At 40.4% G+C, this 16,471-nt stretch overlaps 1 protein-coding gene across 14 annotated transcripts in view; it reads right to left on the minus strand.

The window, feature by feature from the left end:
- The window catches only part of PLEKHA6 (pleckstrin homology domain containing A6), a 181,026-nt gene that overhangs the window by 15,749 nt on the left and 148,806 nt on the right, over positions 1–16,471 (minus strand). For 6 of the 14 annotated variants that reach the window (XM_075853744.1, XM_075853737.1, XM_075853736.1 and 3 more), the window contains 8 exons: positions 14,828–14,905; positions 13,216–13,284; positions 13,010–13,090; positions 6,778–6,927; positions 6,232–6,327; positions 5,785–5,896; positions 5,182–5,321; positions 2,613–2,750 (listed from right to left, as the gene is read on the minus strand). In XM_075853744.1, the coding sequence (XP_075709859.1) occupies positions 2,613–2,750; positions 5,182–5,321; positions 5,785–5,896; positions 6,232–6,327; positions 6,778–6,927; positions 13,010–13,090; positions 13,216–13,284; positions 14,828–14,905 (864 nt within the window). The remainder of the gene's footprint in view (positions 1–2,612; positions 2,751–5,181; positions 5,322–5,784; positions 5,897–6,231; positions 6,328–6,777; positions 6,928–13,009; positions 13,091–13,215; positions 13,285–14,827; positions 14,906–16,471) is intronic. The other 8 variants (XM_075853745.1, XM_075853743.1, XM_075853742.1 and 5 more) reach the window with 3 other exon arrangements.

A 16,471-nucleotide genomic window follows, 5' to 3' on the forward strand; every position in this document is an offset into this window, starting at 1 on the left:
GCCTGTAGTGGAGGGATATATTGTAGGAGGGGGCAAAACTTTTATATTCTTAGTGTCCTGCCTCCTAGTGGCAACAGCATATGCCCACTGTCTGTGTCCCCCAATGAGATAAACAAGAAAAAATTATAACTTGATTTATCAGTTGGACTGTTTTTCTTAATAAATAAAACCCTTTAGTAATTAAGAAAAAAAAAAGGTAATTTTGTTATATAAACCTGCTCAATTTTCCAGCAATGTACCCAATGGATGTGTTAATTGCACTGATTATGCCCAGAGTTATGTTTACTCTGGACAACTCCTGTCCATATGACCTGTTAGGGAATATAGGCATATAGATGTCATATAGGCGAGTCCTCCCCTAGAGTGATAAATAGTCGTATTGCCTATTACATGGTCAGTCATTCATTTAAATGGCTGGCATGTGACGTATAGCCAGCTACAACTGCCATTGGCAATACCAGCTGTTGACCGGCATTTTCCCAAGCCATAACTTCAGCTGATCAATGGGTCAGTTTCACTGTATAAGACAGTCCATTTAAAACCGAAAAGCTTAACGCTTTCCTGAACTTCAAAAATGTCAAATGGTGCAATGTACATTAATATATTTATAGTTGTAAGAAAAGGTAAGTGAACCCTTTGGACTTACCTGAATTTCTAAATTGATTAGTAATAAAATGTGGTCTGATTGTTATCTAAATCACAAGACATACACAATCTAACTAATAACACACAACAGTTGTACTGTCCATGACTTTTATTGAGCACATTCAGTAAACCACAGTACAGGGTGAAAAAGTAAGTGAATAATTTAATATAAAAGGGTTTGCCAAGTTTAGAAAAATAATGGGGGGGGGGGTGCCATACATCAATTAAAGAGCCATTACTCACCTGACATATCCCAGGCTATCCAGTGAAGCTGCTCCAGCGCTCCCAGTCTCCTTATTTGTACAGTGCTACATCAGTGATGTGCCCGTATACCTATGTATTTGCATTACAGTATAGGACCACTGAAGACAATGATCACCTGGGTATATGGGTACATAATCGCTGCATCACCGTTATCAAAGAGTGTCCGGGAGCACCAGAGCGGCTCGCTTGAAAGCTGGAGGATCTGACAGGTGAGTATTGGCTCTTCAATTGTTTTATGGCATTCCCCCCCTCCTTTTTCCAAGCTTAGAAAACCCATTAATTAACCTGTTTACCCCCTTTAAAAGCTATCTTCTCCACTAAATGCTTCCTGTAGCTGCAAATAATATTTGCACAACATTGTGGAGGAATTTTGAACCATTCCTCCTTGCTATTGTGTTTCCGGGTTCAACAATATTTCTGGGTTGCCTTGCGTGCACAGCCCTCTTCCTGTCATGCCACAAAATCTCGATAGGGTTACGATCAGGACTCTGATTTTAAATCTTCTTATTTTTCACCCATTCTTTAGTATATTTACTTGTGTGCTTTGGGTCATTGTCTTGTTGCATTGCCGAACGTCTCTTCAGCTTGAGGTCATGGACTGCTACCCTTCCATTTTGAAACCTTTAAATTCATTGTTCCCCCAATGATCACAAGGCGTCCAGACCCTGAGGCAGCAAAGCAGCCCCAAACCATGTAACTCCCTCCACCATGCTTCACAGTTGTGATGATTTTTAAGTGTGAAGAATTATTTTTCCTCTAAACATAGCATTGTGAATTAGTGCTAAAAAAAATAGGGTCAGCAACATCTTTCTTCGTGGTGTTCTTCCATTATCACCATTCTTATTCAGCGTTTTTCTAATAGTGGACACATGAACAGAGGTTTGTGCAGTTTGCAGAGTCTTCAGTCTGATAATTTTTCACAGACCCGATTCACCCGCTAAAGTGAATGGGTCCGTGAAGACTATTGGGTGCCCCTCGGATGCCGTCAAAAATGGCCCGAGTGGCATAAAACGGCCGTGTGCATAAGGCGTTACTCAGTTGCAGCTCAATAAAAGACATGAACAGTACAACTGTTTGTGTGCTATTAGTCTAGATTGTGGTTGTCTATAATTGTGACTTATCATGACAACCAGAATAAAACCATCCCTTGTTTACATTGCTGGATGTATTGAGGGGGCATGATTCCAAATAGAAAAAAAAAATTATATTCCACAGATTTTTTTATTTTTTTTTACTTATTATTAAGCTACTTTATTTACAAATAGTAAAGAACCCCTTTAACAGTAAATGTTTTTCTGCTTTAGGCATTAGTGTTCTTTATTTCAGTAAAGGGATAACCTCAGGCACTTGTAATAGTTACATATTTCTGTATACAACATGGAAATTACTATCTTTTCGCTTAACAAGTGCAATGCTGTGAATTCTGCTTAGTTACGTTCCCAAAAATAATGTCAGAAAATACATCATTTTAATTTGTATCACCTTAGACACAGACACCGCCTACTAGCATGTCTTAAACCTGCTATTTTATGGATAGCTTTCGAGAGAATCAATCATTAAAAAACTTTGTGTATTTTATTACACACATATTTGTCCTGACTTGAATACATACATTTAATAAAGCAAATATCACTTAAAGGTGAAAGGGTCTTTTATGCTCTGTCAACCCTCCCCTTTGTTTTCCCTTCATTCCCTCTAGTTACCTCACTGTGTGGCCAGCAGGGAGAAATAGGGTAAGGCCAAGGCTGGAAGCGACCCTCCCCTGGGGGTGGAGGGACAGCTGGAGGAGAATCCAGGGGGGTGTACGAAAGAGGGAGAGGGGGCCGAGGGGGGCCCGAGTCCTGAGCAGAGAGGAAGCCAGAAAGCATTAGCAGCAAGGGATGAAATAGGTAAATTATAGCGGTAAAAAGAGCAGGAAATATGAGGAAAAGTCAAAAGAACGAAATCTCCGAAAACAGGTTTACTGGTAAATGGTTTCATAGATATAAGCATTTTCAGAAATTATTACAAATGACAAAAAGCTAAAAATAAAGGAGGGAGAATTTTGTCACATATAATAATTTTTTTTTTTTAAAGAAATTCATAACCGTTCAAGGACATGACAACGGTAAAGAATGGGCACATGAGGCAAAAAGACAAACCAATAATCTCATGCTGGCTTTATGTAGTAAGTTAAAGTAGCGGTCTAGTCTTATAAAAATAAAGATTAATAATCGTATAATGAAAAGTTGAGCAGCTTACTAATATACTTTGTGTCACAACTGTTCAAGAATATTACATGTCAGTGAATAGAAACACTAGGGAAGATTTATTCATAATATCTTAAATGTAGACAGCTTAGAACTAGACAAGATGCGCCAAATTTATCATAGTGGCTCATGCTGGATGATAAATTTGGCCCATTTTTCCACACTTTTGTCCAACTTTATGCCACCTCTTAGTCAGATAACTTTATACCAACTTTTTTTCATGCCAAAATGTTTTACCACGCCCATTTACACGAGGCCACACCCATTTGTATATAAGCCATGACCTATGTCGAAGCAGGTGCAAAAAGTGTCTAAGGCCTGATTTACACGAGCGTGTGCGTTTTGCGCGCGCAAAAGGCATTTGACAGCTCCGTGTGTCATCCGTGTATGATGCGCGGCTGCGTGATTTTCGTGCAGCCGCCATCATAGAGATGAGGCTAGTCGACGCCCGTCACTGTCCAAGGTGCTGAAAGAGCTAACTGATCGGCAGTAACTCTTTCACCCTCGACAGTGAGTTCCGATCACAATATACACCAACCTGTGAATCAAAAAAAGACGTTCATACTTACCATGAACTTCCTGCTTCCTCCAGTCCGGTCTCCCGGCCGTTGCCTTGTTGACGCGTCCCTCTCTTGTCATCCGGCCCCACCTCCCAGGATGACGCGGCAGTCCATGAGACCGCTGCAGCCTGTGATTGGCTGCAGGCTGGGCTTGGCCTGTGATTGGCTGCAGCTGTCACTTGGACTGAATTGTCATCCCGGGAGGTCGGACTGGAGCAAGAAGCCGGGAGTTATCGGTAAGTCAGAACCTCTTGTTTTTTTTACACGTATATGTATATTATGATCGGAAGTCACTGTCCATGGTGCTGAACCAGTTTAACTCTTTCAGCACCGTGGACAGTGACTGTCTCTTGCCGTCGCGTACCCGAACATTTTTTGCCGGGTTCGGTCCAAACGAGTTCGGCCGAACCCGGTGAAGTTCGGTGCGCTCATCTCTAATTTGACACTCCGTTTGGATGTTTGTAAACAGAAAAGCACGTGGTGCTTTTCTGTTTACATTCATCCTTTTGACAGCTCTTGCGCGAATCACGCAGTTCGCACGGAAGTGCTTCCGTGCGGCATGCGTGGTTTTCACACACCCATTGACTTCAATGGGTGCGTGATGCGCGAAAAACGCACGATTATACAACATGTCGTGAGTTTTACGCAACGCACTCACGCTGCGCAAAAATCACGCATCGTCTGCACTGCCCCATAGAGTAATATAGGTGCGTACGACACGCGTGAAAAGCACGCGCGTCGCACGCGCGTATATTACGCTCGTGTAAATCCGGCCTAAAACAGTTAATAAATGTGGCGCATGGTATGTGCGTCTAATATTTTATATTAGCATATTTGGAATGGTAAATCTGACCCAATATTTTATCCTTCCTGACCAAGTCCTACTCACAGAGCTTCTGGCATTGTAATGGTGCAATGCAAATAGAAAAATCTGCAGCAATTTCGTGGCAAATCTGCATCGCTGTGACCAAATTCGTGGCGTAAATCTACCCTTACAATATGTTAGTCTAGATAAAGAGTTCAGCCTGGAGAAAATAGAGATTTGGGTTGGGTTGCTGATGTGTTTAGCTGACAAGCCCATCAGCTTTGTGAGCAGGACATGGTCAAAATGTGCTTCATTCACTGACATCAGACATAGATCTTAAAAAAGGTTAAATATTTTTTAAATAAAATATACTAGACAGATACACAACTATACTTTTTAGAACCCAATTTAATTTTCACTACTGATATGCTGTAAATACTGTTATATTATCTGCAAAATACATATTTGTATCTGGGAAAAGCTGCTAAAAGAATTAGTAATAAAACAAATCTGATTATAGTCTGACTCTTCTAGTTTAGTGGCCCAATTTAATTTAGAAAAGACTGCAATAAGTTTGTGGAGATGTGAATAACATTTAAAAAAGTATATTTCCTAAATCAATGGCCCATGTTTGTAATATAACAAGAAATAAACTTACTTCACTTGTAGTATGCTTAGTGGGTGATCCCTGAGATCCTGAGATGAGGGAAAATGGACTGAGGGGGCTGGTTAGACTGGCGGAGCTCAAGGGGCTTGCTGGACTGTTAGAGGTGAACGTCGTTGAAGGCCCTGCAACTACTTTGGGAGGAGACACGGGTCAATGTGGGGAAAAAAAGGAATATATGAATGTATTAAATATAAAAAGCTGGCAATGTACTCTTACAAAGTTATAGTGACACCATTTACACTTCGGGCACTATTAAGGACACACCAGTATTGAGGGAATATTGAAAGAATTATAGTAAATATTATTTCAAAATTAATATCAATAAATTGATACATTCAGTGGTTATTTTTTACAATAAAAATGCACTATAATTTACTACCTAATATTATCAAATCTCATATAAGAGTAATCTGCGGGTCAGAACACAACCTCTTTACACCACAGGTGTGTTGGCTGCCAATGCTAGTTTACAGCTATTTGTTGATTTTACGACTAATTCATGTTTCAATTCAATGAACAACATACTAAACATATATGCCTCCATGCAATTGATTATTAACTTGTCCTCAATAAACATTTGGAAATCCACCTCACCTCTGTGTTTGGCTGTGTCTGTTCCCCTGGAGGGGTTATTTTTCCTAAGGCCTTCCATTACATCTTGAATCCTCCAAATTTCCCTTTGAATGTGTCTATTCATCAATTCGTTCTGAAAAAATGGAATATAAACCATATATTGTTTGCTCTGACATGTATTGCTTGTGAGTCCAGACACTTACTGCTAGATTCACACGAGCGTGGGGAAACTCGGACGTGAAAAACGTGACTTTTTCACGTCCGAAGTGCTCCCTTGCGGGTCCCGTTTTCATGGATCCCCATAGACTTGAACCTTTGGAGGAATCCTTGAAAATGGAACAAAATAGGACAGGTTCTATTTTTCAACGGACCCTTCATATGGTCCGTTAAAACAATGGCCGTGTGAATGGCCCCCTTTAAAAAACATGCTCGTGTGAATCTAGCCTAAGATAAATTTGTACTTCTTACCTGTATATTAAGGTTCAGCTGCTCCCATAAAGCATCATGTAAAGCAGACACTTCCCCCTCCAGTACTTCATACTCCATGCTGCTATTGTTTAATGCCTAGAATAGATGAAGGCTTATTAGATCATCTTGTAGCAAGCACCTGACACAACATTACATATGTTGTAAATAGAAGAAAATGAATGCTTATTGCTCCCCTAAAGTGTACCTTGACAAGCCAGTTTTAGGTTTGTAAAATAGCTATAGATGTTGGATTTAGTGTATTTTTGAATGACCGAATCCTAATGTGAGTGGGTGAGCGCGACACGCATGCTTTCCCCATTCAATTACTGGATTGGACCATATAATGGAATTATGAAAGCTGCATAGTATCCTTGTTATTCTGGAAAAAGCTATGTCAGAAGTAGATAATTAAATTAACCCCGTCTATCAGAGGCGGAGGAACGCATGAGTAAAAGTCTGATGTGTGCAATGTAGTTTTCTTAGTAACTAATGTACATTTCGTGCTATTGCTACATTAAAAAAGGATCTTATCATCATGTGCCTTACCGTGGTGGCCTGTGAGAGCTCCACGCGGATACTGATCAGCTGGTTTTGAAGAGATTCCTTCCGATGCAGCAACTTGTCTGGAAATGCTGTCTGATTGCCAAACATCTCCATCTCCTGGTGAGTTCCCATAAGTGCACTCTCTAGGCTCTCCTGTGTAGGTGGACAAATAAATAGTGCAGGAGATTTGTATTTTCATTATTCGCCATACTACTACAACAGGTTTTTATTGCGGTATGTATAGTATTTATTGTTAAGTATGTATATCAATATCATCTAAAACATTAGGGCACATTGACAGGCGGCAGATTTGTTGTAAAAAATCCCGCAATTGAAAATTAATGCATACATTTCTGCAAACACAATTCATTCAAAATTTTACACATTCTGCTGCATGCGAACAAACTCTTGCAGGAATACAGGGTGTCTACAACAGCAGTTGCAAACCATTATTTTTCGCATTTTGGATGTTATAAGGTCGGGTTCCCACGCAGCGTAAATAATGCAGAATTTCAGCAACAGAAAGTTCCGCAGCATTTACATTAGCAGCAAAGAGAATGATATTTAGAAAATCCCATTGCCACACTGCAGAAAACAAACGCAGCGAAAACTTTCATAAATTGACCTGCAGTGCGGATTTGAAATCCGCAGCATGTCAATTAACATGCTGCGTTTTCGTTGCGAGTTCTCCCCAATAGCAGAATCACAGAGATTCCACTGGAAAAATTGGGGGAAAAAAATAAAAATCTCATATTTACCCTCTGCTCCTGCGTTAAGCCTGGCCCCCAGGGATGACGTTTCATCCCATGTGACTGCTGCAGCCAATCATATTGGATGAAACGTCATTCCAGGAGGCCGGGCTTCAAGACGTCATAGGGACGCGTCACCATGGTTACAGCCGGGTAAGTATGAACGTTTTTTTTTTCTCCTAGTGCTGCTTTCCATGGAGGAAATTCCGCCCGAAAAACTGAACCACAATGTGGCACAGCTTTTTGGACGGAATGTGCTTTGGGTTCTAGGTTGGATGCGCGCGTAGTTTTACACAGTGTATCCGAACTGTGGGAACCCGGCCTGCCGTGTGTAAACTTAGAGTTGTTGCAGAAATGTCTGCGCCAAAAAATCTATTCCATGCATCTGACTAAGGATTGCAGAAATCAGGGCACCTGCTGCAGAAACAACCGCATTCAGAAAAAAATTTAACTGATTTTCAGTTGCATAAATTTTTGCAATAAATCTGCGGTGTGTGAACTTACACTAAGGGTAAGTTCCGATGTAGCGTAAGCACTGCAGAATTTCCGAGCGTTTTATTCTGTGCGGAAATTCTGAAGCGTTTTTGCAAGAGAAATTGACATGCCGCAGTTTGAGGATCCGCACCGCAAGTCAACTTCCACACTTCTTTTCTGCTTATTTTTTAAAGGGCGTGTGGATGAGTTTGTTAAAATCGTATCTACTTTCCTGGTACTGTAATATCTTGCCGAATGTCCGCACAGAAAATCTAGTTGGAAATTCTGCAGTATTTACAGTTAGTTAGTCCAGAATTATTTGGACAGTGACACAATCTTCATGATTTGCGCTCTGCATGCCACCACATTGAAATGAAACAACTGAGATGCAATTGAAGTGCAGACTTTCAGGTTTAATTCAAGTGTTGAACAAAATATCCTGTGAAACGTTTAGGATTTACAGCCATTTATCTACAGAGCCTCCTCATTTCAGGGGCTCAAATGTAATTGGACAAATTAACATTACCATAAATAAAATTTGTTTTTTTAATACTTTGTAGAGAATCCTTTGCAGGCAATAACTGCCTGAAGTCTGGAACCCATGGACATCACCAAACGCTGGGTTTCCTCCTATGTGATGCTTTGCCAGGCCTTTACTGCAGCGTCTTCAGTTATTGCTTGTTTGTGGGTCTTTCTGCCTTACGTTTTGTCTTAAGAAAGTGAAATGCAGCTCGATCGGGTTGAGATCTGGTGATTGACTTGGCCATTGCAGAATATTCCACTTCTTTGCCTTAAAAAACTCCTGGGTTGTTTTCGCAGTATGTTTTGGGTCATTGTCTATCTGTACTGTGAAACGACGTCCAATCAACCTTGCTGCCTTTGGTTGAATCTGAGCAGAAAGTATATCCTTGAACACTTCAGAATTCATCCGGCTGCTTCTGTCTTCAGTCACATCATCAATAAACACTAGTGACCCAGTGCCTTTGGCAGCCATGCATGCCCATGCCATCACACTGCCTCCACCATGTTTTACAGAGGATATGGTATGCTTTGTATCGTTCCAAGCCATCTCCATACTTTCTTCCTCCCCTCGTTCTGATACAAGTTGATCTTAGTTTCATCTGTCCAAAGAATGCTGTTCCGGAACTGGGCTGGCTTCTTTACAAGTTGTTTGGCAAAGTGTAATCTGGCCTTTCTATTTTTGGGGCTGATTAATGGTTTGCCCTTGTGGTAAACCCTCTGTATTTGCACTCATGAAGTCTTCTATTTATTGTAGACTTAGAAACTGATACACCTTCTTCAAGGAAAGTGTTCTTCACTTGTGTAGATGTTGTGAAGGGATTTTTCTTCACCATGGAAAGGATTCTTCGCTCATCCACCACTGTTGTCTTCTGTGGACGTCCAGGCCTTTTGGAGTTCACAAGATCACCAGTGCGCTCTTTTTTTCCCCAAGAATGTACCAAACTGTTGATTTTGCCACTCCTGACATTTGTGCTCTCTCTCTCTGATGGATTTCTTCATTTTTTTCAGCCTAACGATGTTTTTTTTCACTTGCAGTGAGAGCACCTTTGACCTCATGTTGTGGGTTCACAGCAACAGCTTCCAAATGCAAATGCCACACCTGGAATTAACTCCAGACCTTTTACCTGCTTAATTGTTGATGGATTAATGGGGGAATAGGCGATGCAGCCCATTAAATAGCTTCTAATTGTCCAATTACATTTGGTCCCTTGAAAAAGAGGCAGTTACATATTAAAGAGCTGTAATTCCTAAACCCTTTCTCAAATTAGGATGTGAATACCCTCAAATTAAAGCTGAGAGTCTTCTCTTTAAGCCCAGATTATATAACTGTATATTCAATATGTTTTTGGTAAACAGCTAAAATGCCAAAACTTGTGTCACTGTCCAAATAATTCTGGACCTAAGTGTATACTACATGTGAACTTACTCTAAAGCCGGGTTGCAAATGGTCGGATACGGTGTAAAAACTGCACAGAGTATCCGACATCTAACACGCAGTACATTCCGTCAGAAAAATCACACCACATTGTGGTGCGGTTTTTCAGACGGAATTTCCACTGCAGAAAGCAACGCTTGAAATAAAAAAACATTTACGATACCCCTCCCTCTTCTCTGCGCGTAGTCCGACCTTCTAGGATGACGTTGCAGACCATGTGACACTGCAGCCTGATTGGCTGTAGCAGTCACATGGGATGAAACATCATCCGAGGAGGCAGGACCGCAGAAAAAAGGAGGGTGTTCTGGAAAAGTATGATTTTTTTTGTTTTCTGTAGTTGCGATTTTTGCGGCATAATCGCTGCGAATATGCCGCAAAAGTCGCAACACTTGACTTTCTGTTGCGGGATTTGCAACCCCATTGAATTTGGTGAAAATCCACGTCGGAAAATCAACTAAAACGCAGCATAAATTGACATGCCGCGCATTGACATTCCGCACCGCAGGTCAATTTATTAACATTTACGCTGTGGTTTTTTTTTTCCGTGGCGTCGGCATGAGATTTTCTAAATCTTATCAACTTTTCGGTTCCTGTAAATGCTGCAGAATTTCCAAACAGGATTCCGTTGCGGAAATTCCGGAGCGTTTACGCTACGTAGGAACGCGGCCTTAGGGTTTTCACAGCCAGCATTTTTGGGAAAAATTTTACTGCAGCAGTTTTTTGAGCCAAAGCCAGGAGTGGATTCAAAAAGAATGGGAAATATAAAGGAAGGACTTTTAGTTCTCCTTTTTGCTGGATCCAAAAACTGAAATCTGTTTTTGGCAGCATGGTTAAAACGCATTAAAAATCGCTGCAAAAACACATGCGGTTTTTGAATTGCTGCAGTTTAGGATTTGTTTTTTGTCTGTGCGTTTTTTACAGGCAAAACAAGTTTATTTTACAAGATTCACCTGTGAATACTGCACAGGCAAAAACTGCAATGCAAGCCGCTGCAATTCGCTGTAAAACCGCCGTAAGTGTCTCATGTAAATGCACCCTAACACTACCATTTTTCCCACTGACAGTCTTTAACTGTCCGTGTTTCACAGATCCGTCATTAACAGCCGTACGACGGCCAATGGAAGAGTAATTGTGCTTGTCAGAATGCTTTTGATATATCATAGAAACATATCAGAAGTTTTTACTGGTGTGGGTTTGGGTGCTAAGACCCCCGCCGTCGATAAGACTTCAAGAGGAAGACATAACCTAAACTGGTCCCCTGCAATGGTTTTTCTATCTCTCCTATGGGGTTCTCTTTCTTCATTGTAGTTTCACGCCATTGGAAAACTACCCAGGCTCCAATAATAACGGGGTGCCTGCATACCATTTCAGAGATCTATAAGATGGAGGAGCTCATTGCTAAGAACGAAGATTGGATCGTCCAAAGCCTTAGAGTTTGGAGCCCTTCGATTATGTTCAAGGGATCTAACGGGTTACCCGCTTGGCTCAACAGCCTGTAACTGCATAGGCACATAGATGTGGATTTCCCTTCCTCCTCACTTTGTTGTTTTGTATGTTTCTTAATAAGTATTCGAATAATGCTTAAAATTCCAAGTTGGAGATTTATTTTTGACAACATTTTAGCTGCCTATTATATTTGTGTCATATTATTGTAAGGCTGTCATGTGCTAGTCTTGTAGGTTTAAAAAAATTATGGTTCTACTTATTTAGAATTAACTTGTTTTTATTGAGGAATAACCCTAAATCTCGATGGTTGGCGGGTCCCTGTTGTGTTAATGTTCTGTTGTTAGGGGCTATGTTTCAAACTCACGCTTCTGTCACTTCATGCCTAAATACTAACCAGCTTCTATGGTAGCCATTCACTTCTATGGGACTTACGGAAACAGCGTAGCTCAGCGAGCTACGCTGTTTTCTTCTTATATGGTCAAAAATCACAAGCGTCAGCGGGAACACAGAAAGCTAGAACGGGGTTGAAGGGGCCCCGTTCTAGAGATAGGTGTGGGTCCCAGATGTCTATGTGACATTTAAGGGCTTGTCCGTAACGGAATTGCTGCATATTTTCCGTCCAGAATTGATGACGGAAAATACGCAGTTGAATACAGTAGCAGCAAAGTGAGTGTGATTTAAAAAATGTCACACATTCCGAAAAAATTCCAACCATAAATTTACCTGCGGTGCGTAATTTTATTTCCGCAGCATGTCAATTATTGCTGCAGAAAGAGGACTGATTTCCCGCATTTTTCTGATGTACTGCGTAATTTGCTGCGGAAATGCGGCGGAATTTCTTACAGGGGGTGTAAATGACATAACAGGAATAAGAAATATCATCATCACACAGCCCTTGAAATAATGCAACAAAAATCTGTACTATTTTCCTGCAGTAAAAAGCGCATGAAATGGTGCAGATTTTCTGCAGCGGATTGTCTGCTAGTTGAAGTGTAAATGCTGTGGAAACTTTCCCCAGCAAATCCATTACGTGTGGACAAGCCATAACTGTTTAGACACTTTCTTACACCTCGCTCGACAAGAGGGCAAGGCTTAATAGAAAAGGGGCATGGCTTTAAATGTGCCACATTGTGCCAAAATTTTTGCACAAAAAAGTTGGTCTAAAGTAAGCCAACCAAGAGGTGGCATAAAGTTAGTCAAATGTGTGTAAAGATACACCAAATTAATCATGCAGCATGAGCCAGTGTGATAAACTTGGCGCATCTAGTTTGGTGCTAAACTGTATAAATTTAAACACAGCAGTAATAAATCTGCCTTAATATATTTAGGGAATTAGCAAAGTTGGCGAAAGTTTTCATGGTTTCCTCATAGATGCTATTTAGACCACTTTTACAAGGCTGTAATACAGCTCCATGTGGGAAAAGTATATTTTGTATCAAGATCTGGATTGGATCCCATCAGGACATGGAAGCAGGGAAACATTTCCCCAACAAAACCTTTGGGAAAGGCTTTCCTGCTGTTCTGATGGGATCCAATACCGTTTTTGTAATTTCAGCCATCTGATAGCAGTCTTAGATACACAGATGAACTGTGTAGTGATTTTACGTACCTTCTCAGCTCGTAGTTGCTGCACTAGCCGGTCCTGCTCCCTCACCACCTTGTGTTGTTCACACAGCCTACCTAGGAGTTTCTAATAGAAAGAAACATAATGTCCTTATAACACAATAATGAAAACTCAGACATAAACTACATATTAACACACGCTTATGTTTTGTTCAGCATACAATATGTTTCTTGTCACAAGGGAACACTTACATCTGTGTCCTGTTCATTGAACTTGTAGCTCTGCAAAGCTTCTCTGTACGGATCCGCATAAGGGGAGACCTAAGGGGTAAATCCCAGTAGAATTATGCTCCGATTTTTTCATTTGGATTAGTATGTAATATATAGGACCTACAAGTTATGGCATGGACTTCAGAAACTGGACGACCTTCACTGCTGAACCGCATTTCAGTACAAATAGCGTTATTTTAGACTTGCGACTAACCAATTCATAAAAATAACAAGATCGGGTCCCCCAAATCAAGAAAGGCGAATGTATGTTGGAACTGGTGGATGAAGCTTATTACATGATGCAATTATTTATAAGAACTGATACTAAGGAGGCAAGTTTCCGTTGTCCTAATCCATATTGTAATGGGCAGAGAAATGGAAAATTAAATTTAATATGGATAAATGTAAGGTTATGCACTTGGGACAAGGAAACACCTTTTACAATTATGCATTAAATGGTAAAACACTGGGTAAAACTTCTACTGAAAAAGATTTGGGGATATTTGTGGACAGTACATTTACCTTTAGCAACAGTGCCAGGCAGCTGCTGCCAAGGCAAATAAAATCATGGGATGCAACAAAAGCGGACTAGATGCTCATGACAAGAACATAGTTTTGCCTCTATACAAATCACTAATGAGACCACACACAGACTATTGTGACAATTTTTGGCACCTGTGTATAAGAAGGACATGAACTAGAACTAGAATGAGTGCAAACAAGGACGACCAAGGTAATTAAGGGAATGGGTGGATTACAGTACCAAGAAAGGTCATCACACTTGGGGCTATTCAGTTTAGAAAAAGACCAGGGAGCGATCTAATTACAATGTACAGATATATAACTGGACAGTACAGAGATCTTTCTAATGATCTTTTTACACTTAGGCCTGTAACAAGGACAAGGGGGCATCCTCTACGTCTAGAGGAGAAAAGGTTTCACCACCATCAGACATGGGAATTCTTTACTGTGAGAGCAGTGACACTATGGAACTCTCTGCCACAGGATGTTGTGTTGGTTGATTCCTTAAACAAGTTCAAGAAGGGCCTTGATGCCGTTCTTGAAAAATATAATATTACATGTTATGAGTAATAAATTCTGGAGATTGGACCTTGATCCAGGGATTTATTCAAATTTCCATATTTAGAGTCAGGGAGGAATTTTTGAGGAAATTGGCATCAACCTCATTGGGGTTTTGCCTTCCTCTGGATTTACATGGTAGGATTATAGGTTGGACTTGATAGACCTGTGTCTTTATTCAACCATATCAAATATGTACTCCCTTCTATGTGCATCTTTCCTCTATCACATTTTGAAGATCAATGTACGTACATGACACTGTGTGGTGTGACACTCATGTGGATGACACAATGACACCTCTACTTGCCATAAATAGCGCATTACCAACAAATCTGCATATTTCAACTTATGTTATTTATACAGGAAGACAACAGCAGTATCTTAGGTAATATACATTCATTAAATGGTGGTTAGTTAATAGATTAAACAATCCCATAACCTCAATGTATCTCACGTGGAGATGAGAATGAGTTGTGTCATGCAGAGTGAAGGCGACACTTAAGTGTTCTCTTACTTGCATGAAGATCTGTGCTCTGGGGGAGGAGTGTACCATATTATTCACCATGCTGATCAAAGTCTCACTCTCACTCATCTGCAGCAGGTGGTGGGGGGAAACAGAGGATGAAGAATAATTCCAGTCATGGCATTCACTCTGACATTTTATGACCCATATGTTCTACACTAAGGCCCCATGCACGCGACCGTAAAAATTCTCCATAATTGCGGACCGTAACAGTTCTATTGGCCGCGGACACCTTTCCGTACCGAAAAGATGGAACATGTCCTATCTTTTGCTTTTTACGGGCCATGCTCCCATACTCGTGATTACGGGCACGGCCGTGTGCATGAGGCCTTAGTAACACATAGTGGTCTGTATCTGACTATAGGATTGAAAAGCCTATTTTTAAACCTATCATAGAAGCCATTAGCCAGGGTACCCAGCATGCCAACAATAGTCGTAATGTGTCTGACAACTTATATAGTTAAATCCAGATGGGATGGGGATCGAAACACTAAGTTACGGTTTTCTGATGTATTCATTAGTAGACACCTTTCATTCAAAGATAGTGGGGGGAGATTTATCAAATTAGGTACAAAGGAAAATTGGAGTTGTTGCCCATAGCAACCAATAAGAAGATGTCGTTAATTTGTCAGAGGCCCTTCGAAAAATGTAAGTAGAAACCTGATTGGTTGGTATGAGAGATTTTGCCTATATTTTGTTTGGATGTTCAGAATAAGTGTGGGAAATACTCCCGATGTACACACTGGAGTATTAATAGAGCCCTATAGACCCGACGGATGTCCAAGCAGAATCCTTCTGGCATCCGCCAGGCAGCTATATGTCAGTATAGTTTTTTTTAACTATATAGGAAGGCGGGCCACCAGGACTTTGCATTTGGCACCAACGTTGGGAGATTTCCCTGGCGTATACACTAAGATAAAGGCTGATGGTGATATAAATAGAGCCTAAACATCAATAATAATTTAGAGGGATGTATTATAAAGTATAATGACGAACTATGGGTATCCATTTACCACCATGGTAAAGACATTGGAGCAGATTTACAAATGCTGTCTTAAATTCAGTCAGCTTAGAATTAGACTAGATGTGCAAAATTTATCACAGTTGCTCATGCTGGATGATAAATTTGGCGCATCTGTAGATACTTCTGTCTAACGTTGTACTACCCCATGGTCTACTTATTTTAGACCAGTTTTATTTCGCCAAATCGTTTTTGCACAATTTGGTGCAATTTAAACCACATTCCCTTAATTGCAAAAAGCGTCAAAAACAATTTATAAATGTGGCTAAAATGACGCAAGAATTCTGATGCATTTTGATTAGTAAATTGGCCCCATTGTCTATACCAAAAAGATTATTATTGCCATCGTCATCGCAATTCTTGAAGGAATTGTCATAGCCAATAGTAGTGTAGATGATTAGAGAGTTACACAAGGTCCTATTTGTTTCAGCTGGATAAGTTGATGTATATACAGTGCACAGATCTCCTCATCTACTATGTTGCCTGTATTCCTAAGTGCTAAGAGTGTACTCTAGTACTTTTTGAGTAATATTTAGGCTATGTTCACACTGTGCGTATTTGTTGCTTTTTTAACATGCATTTTTTTTGTTTTGTTAGATATACTCCTATGTCTC

This window comes from Rhinoderma darwinii, chromosome 2, assembly GCF_050947455.1.
Source record: "Rhinoderma darwinii isolate aRhiDar2 chromosome 2, aRhiDar2.hap1, whole genome shotgun sequence".
Classification (NCBI taxonomy): domain Eukaryota; kingdom Metazoa; phylum Chordata; class Amphibia; order Anura; family Rhinodermatidae; genus Rhinoderma; species Rhinoderma darwinii.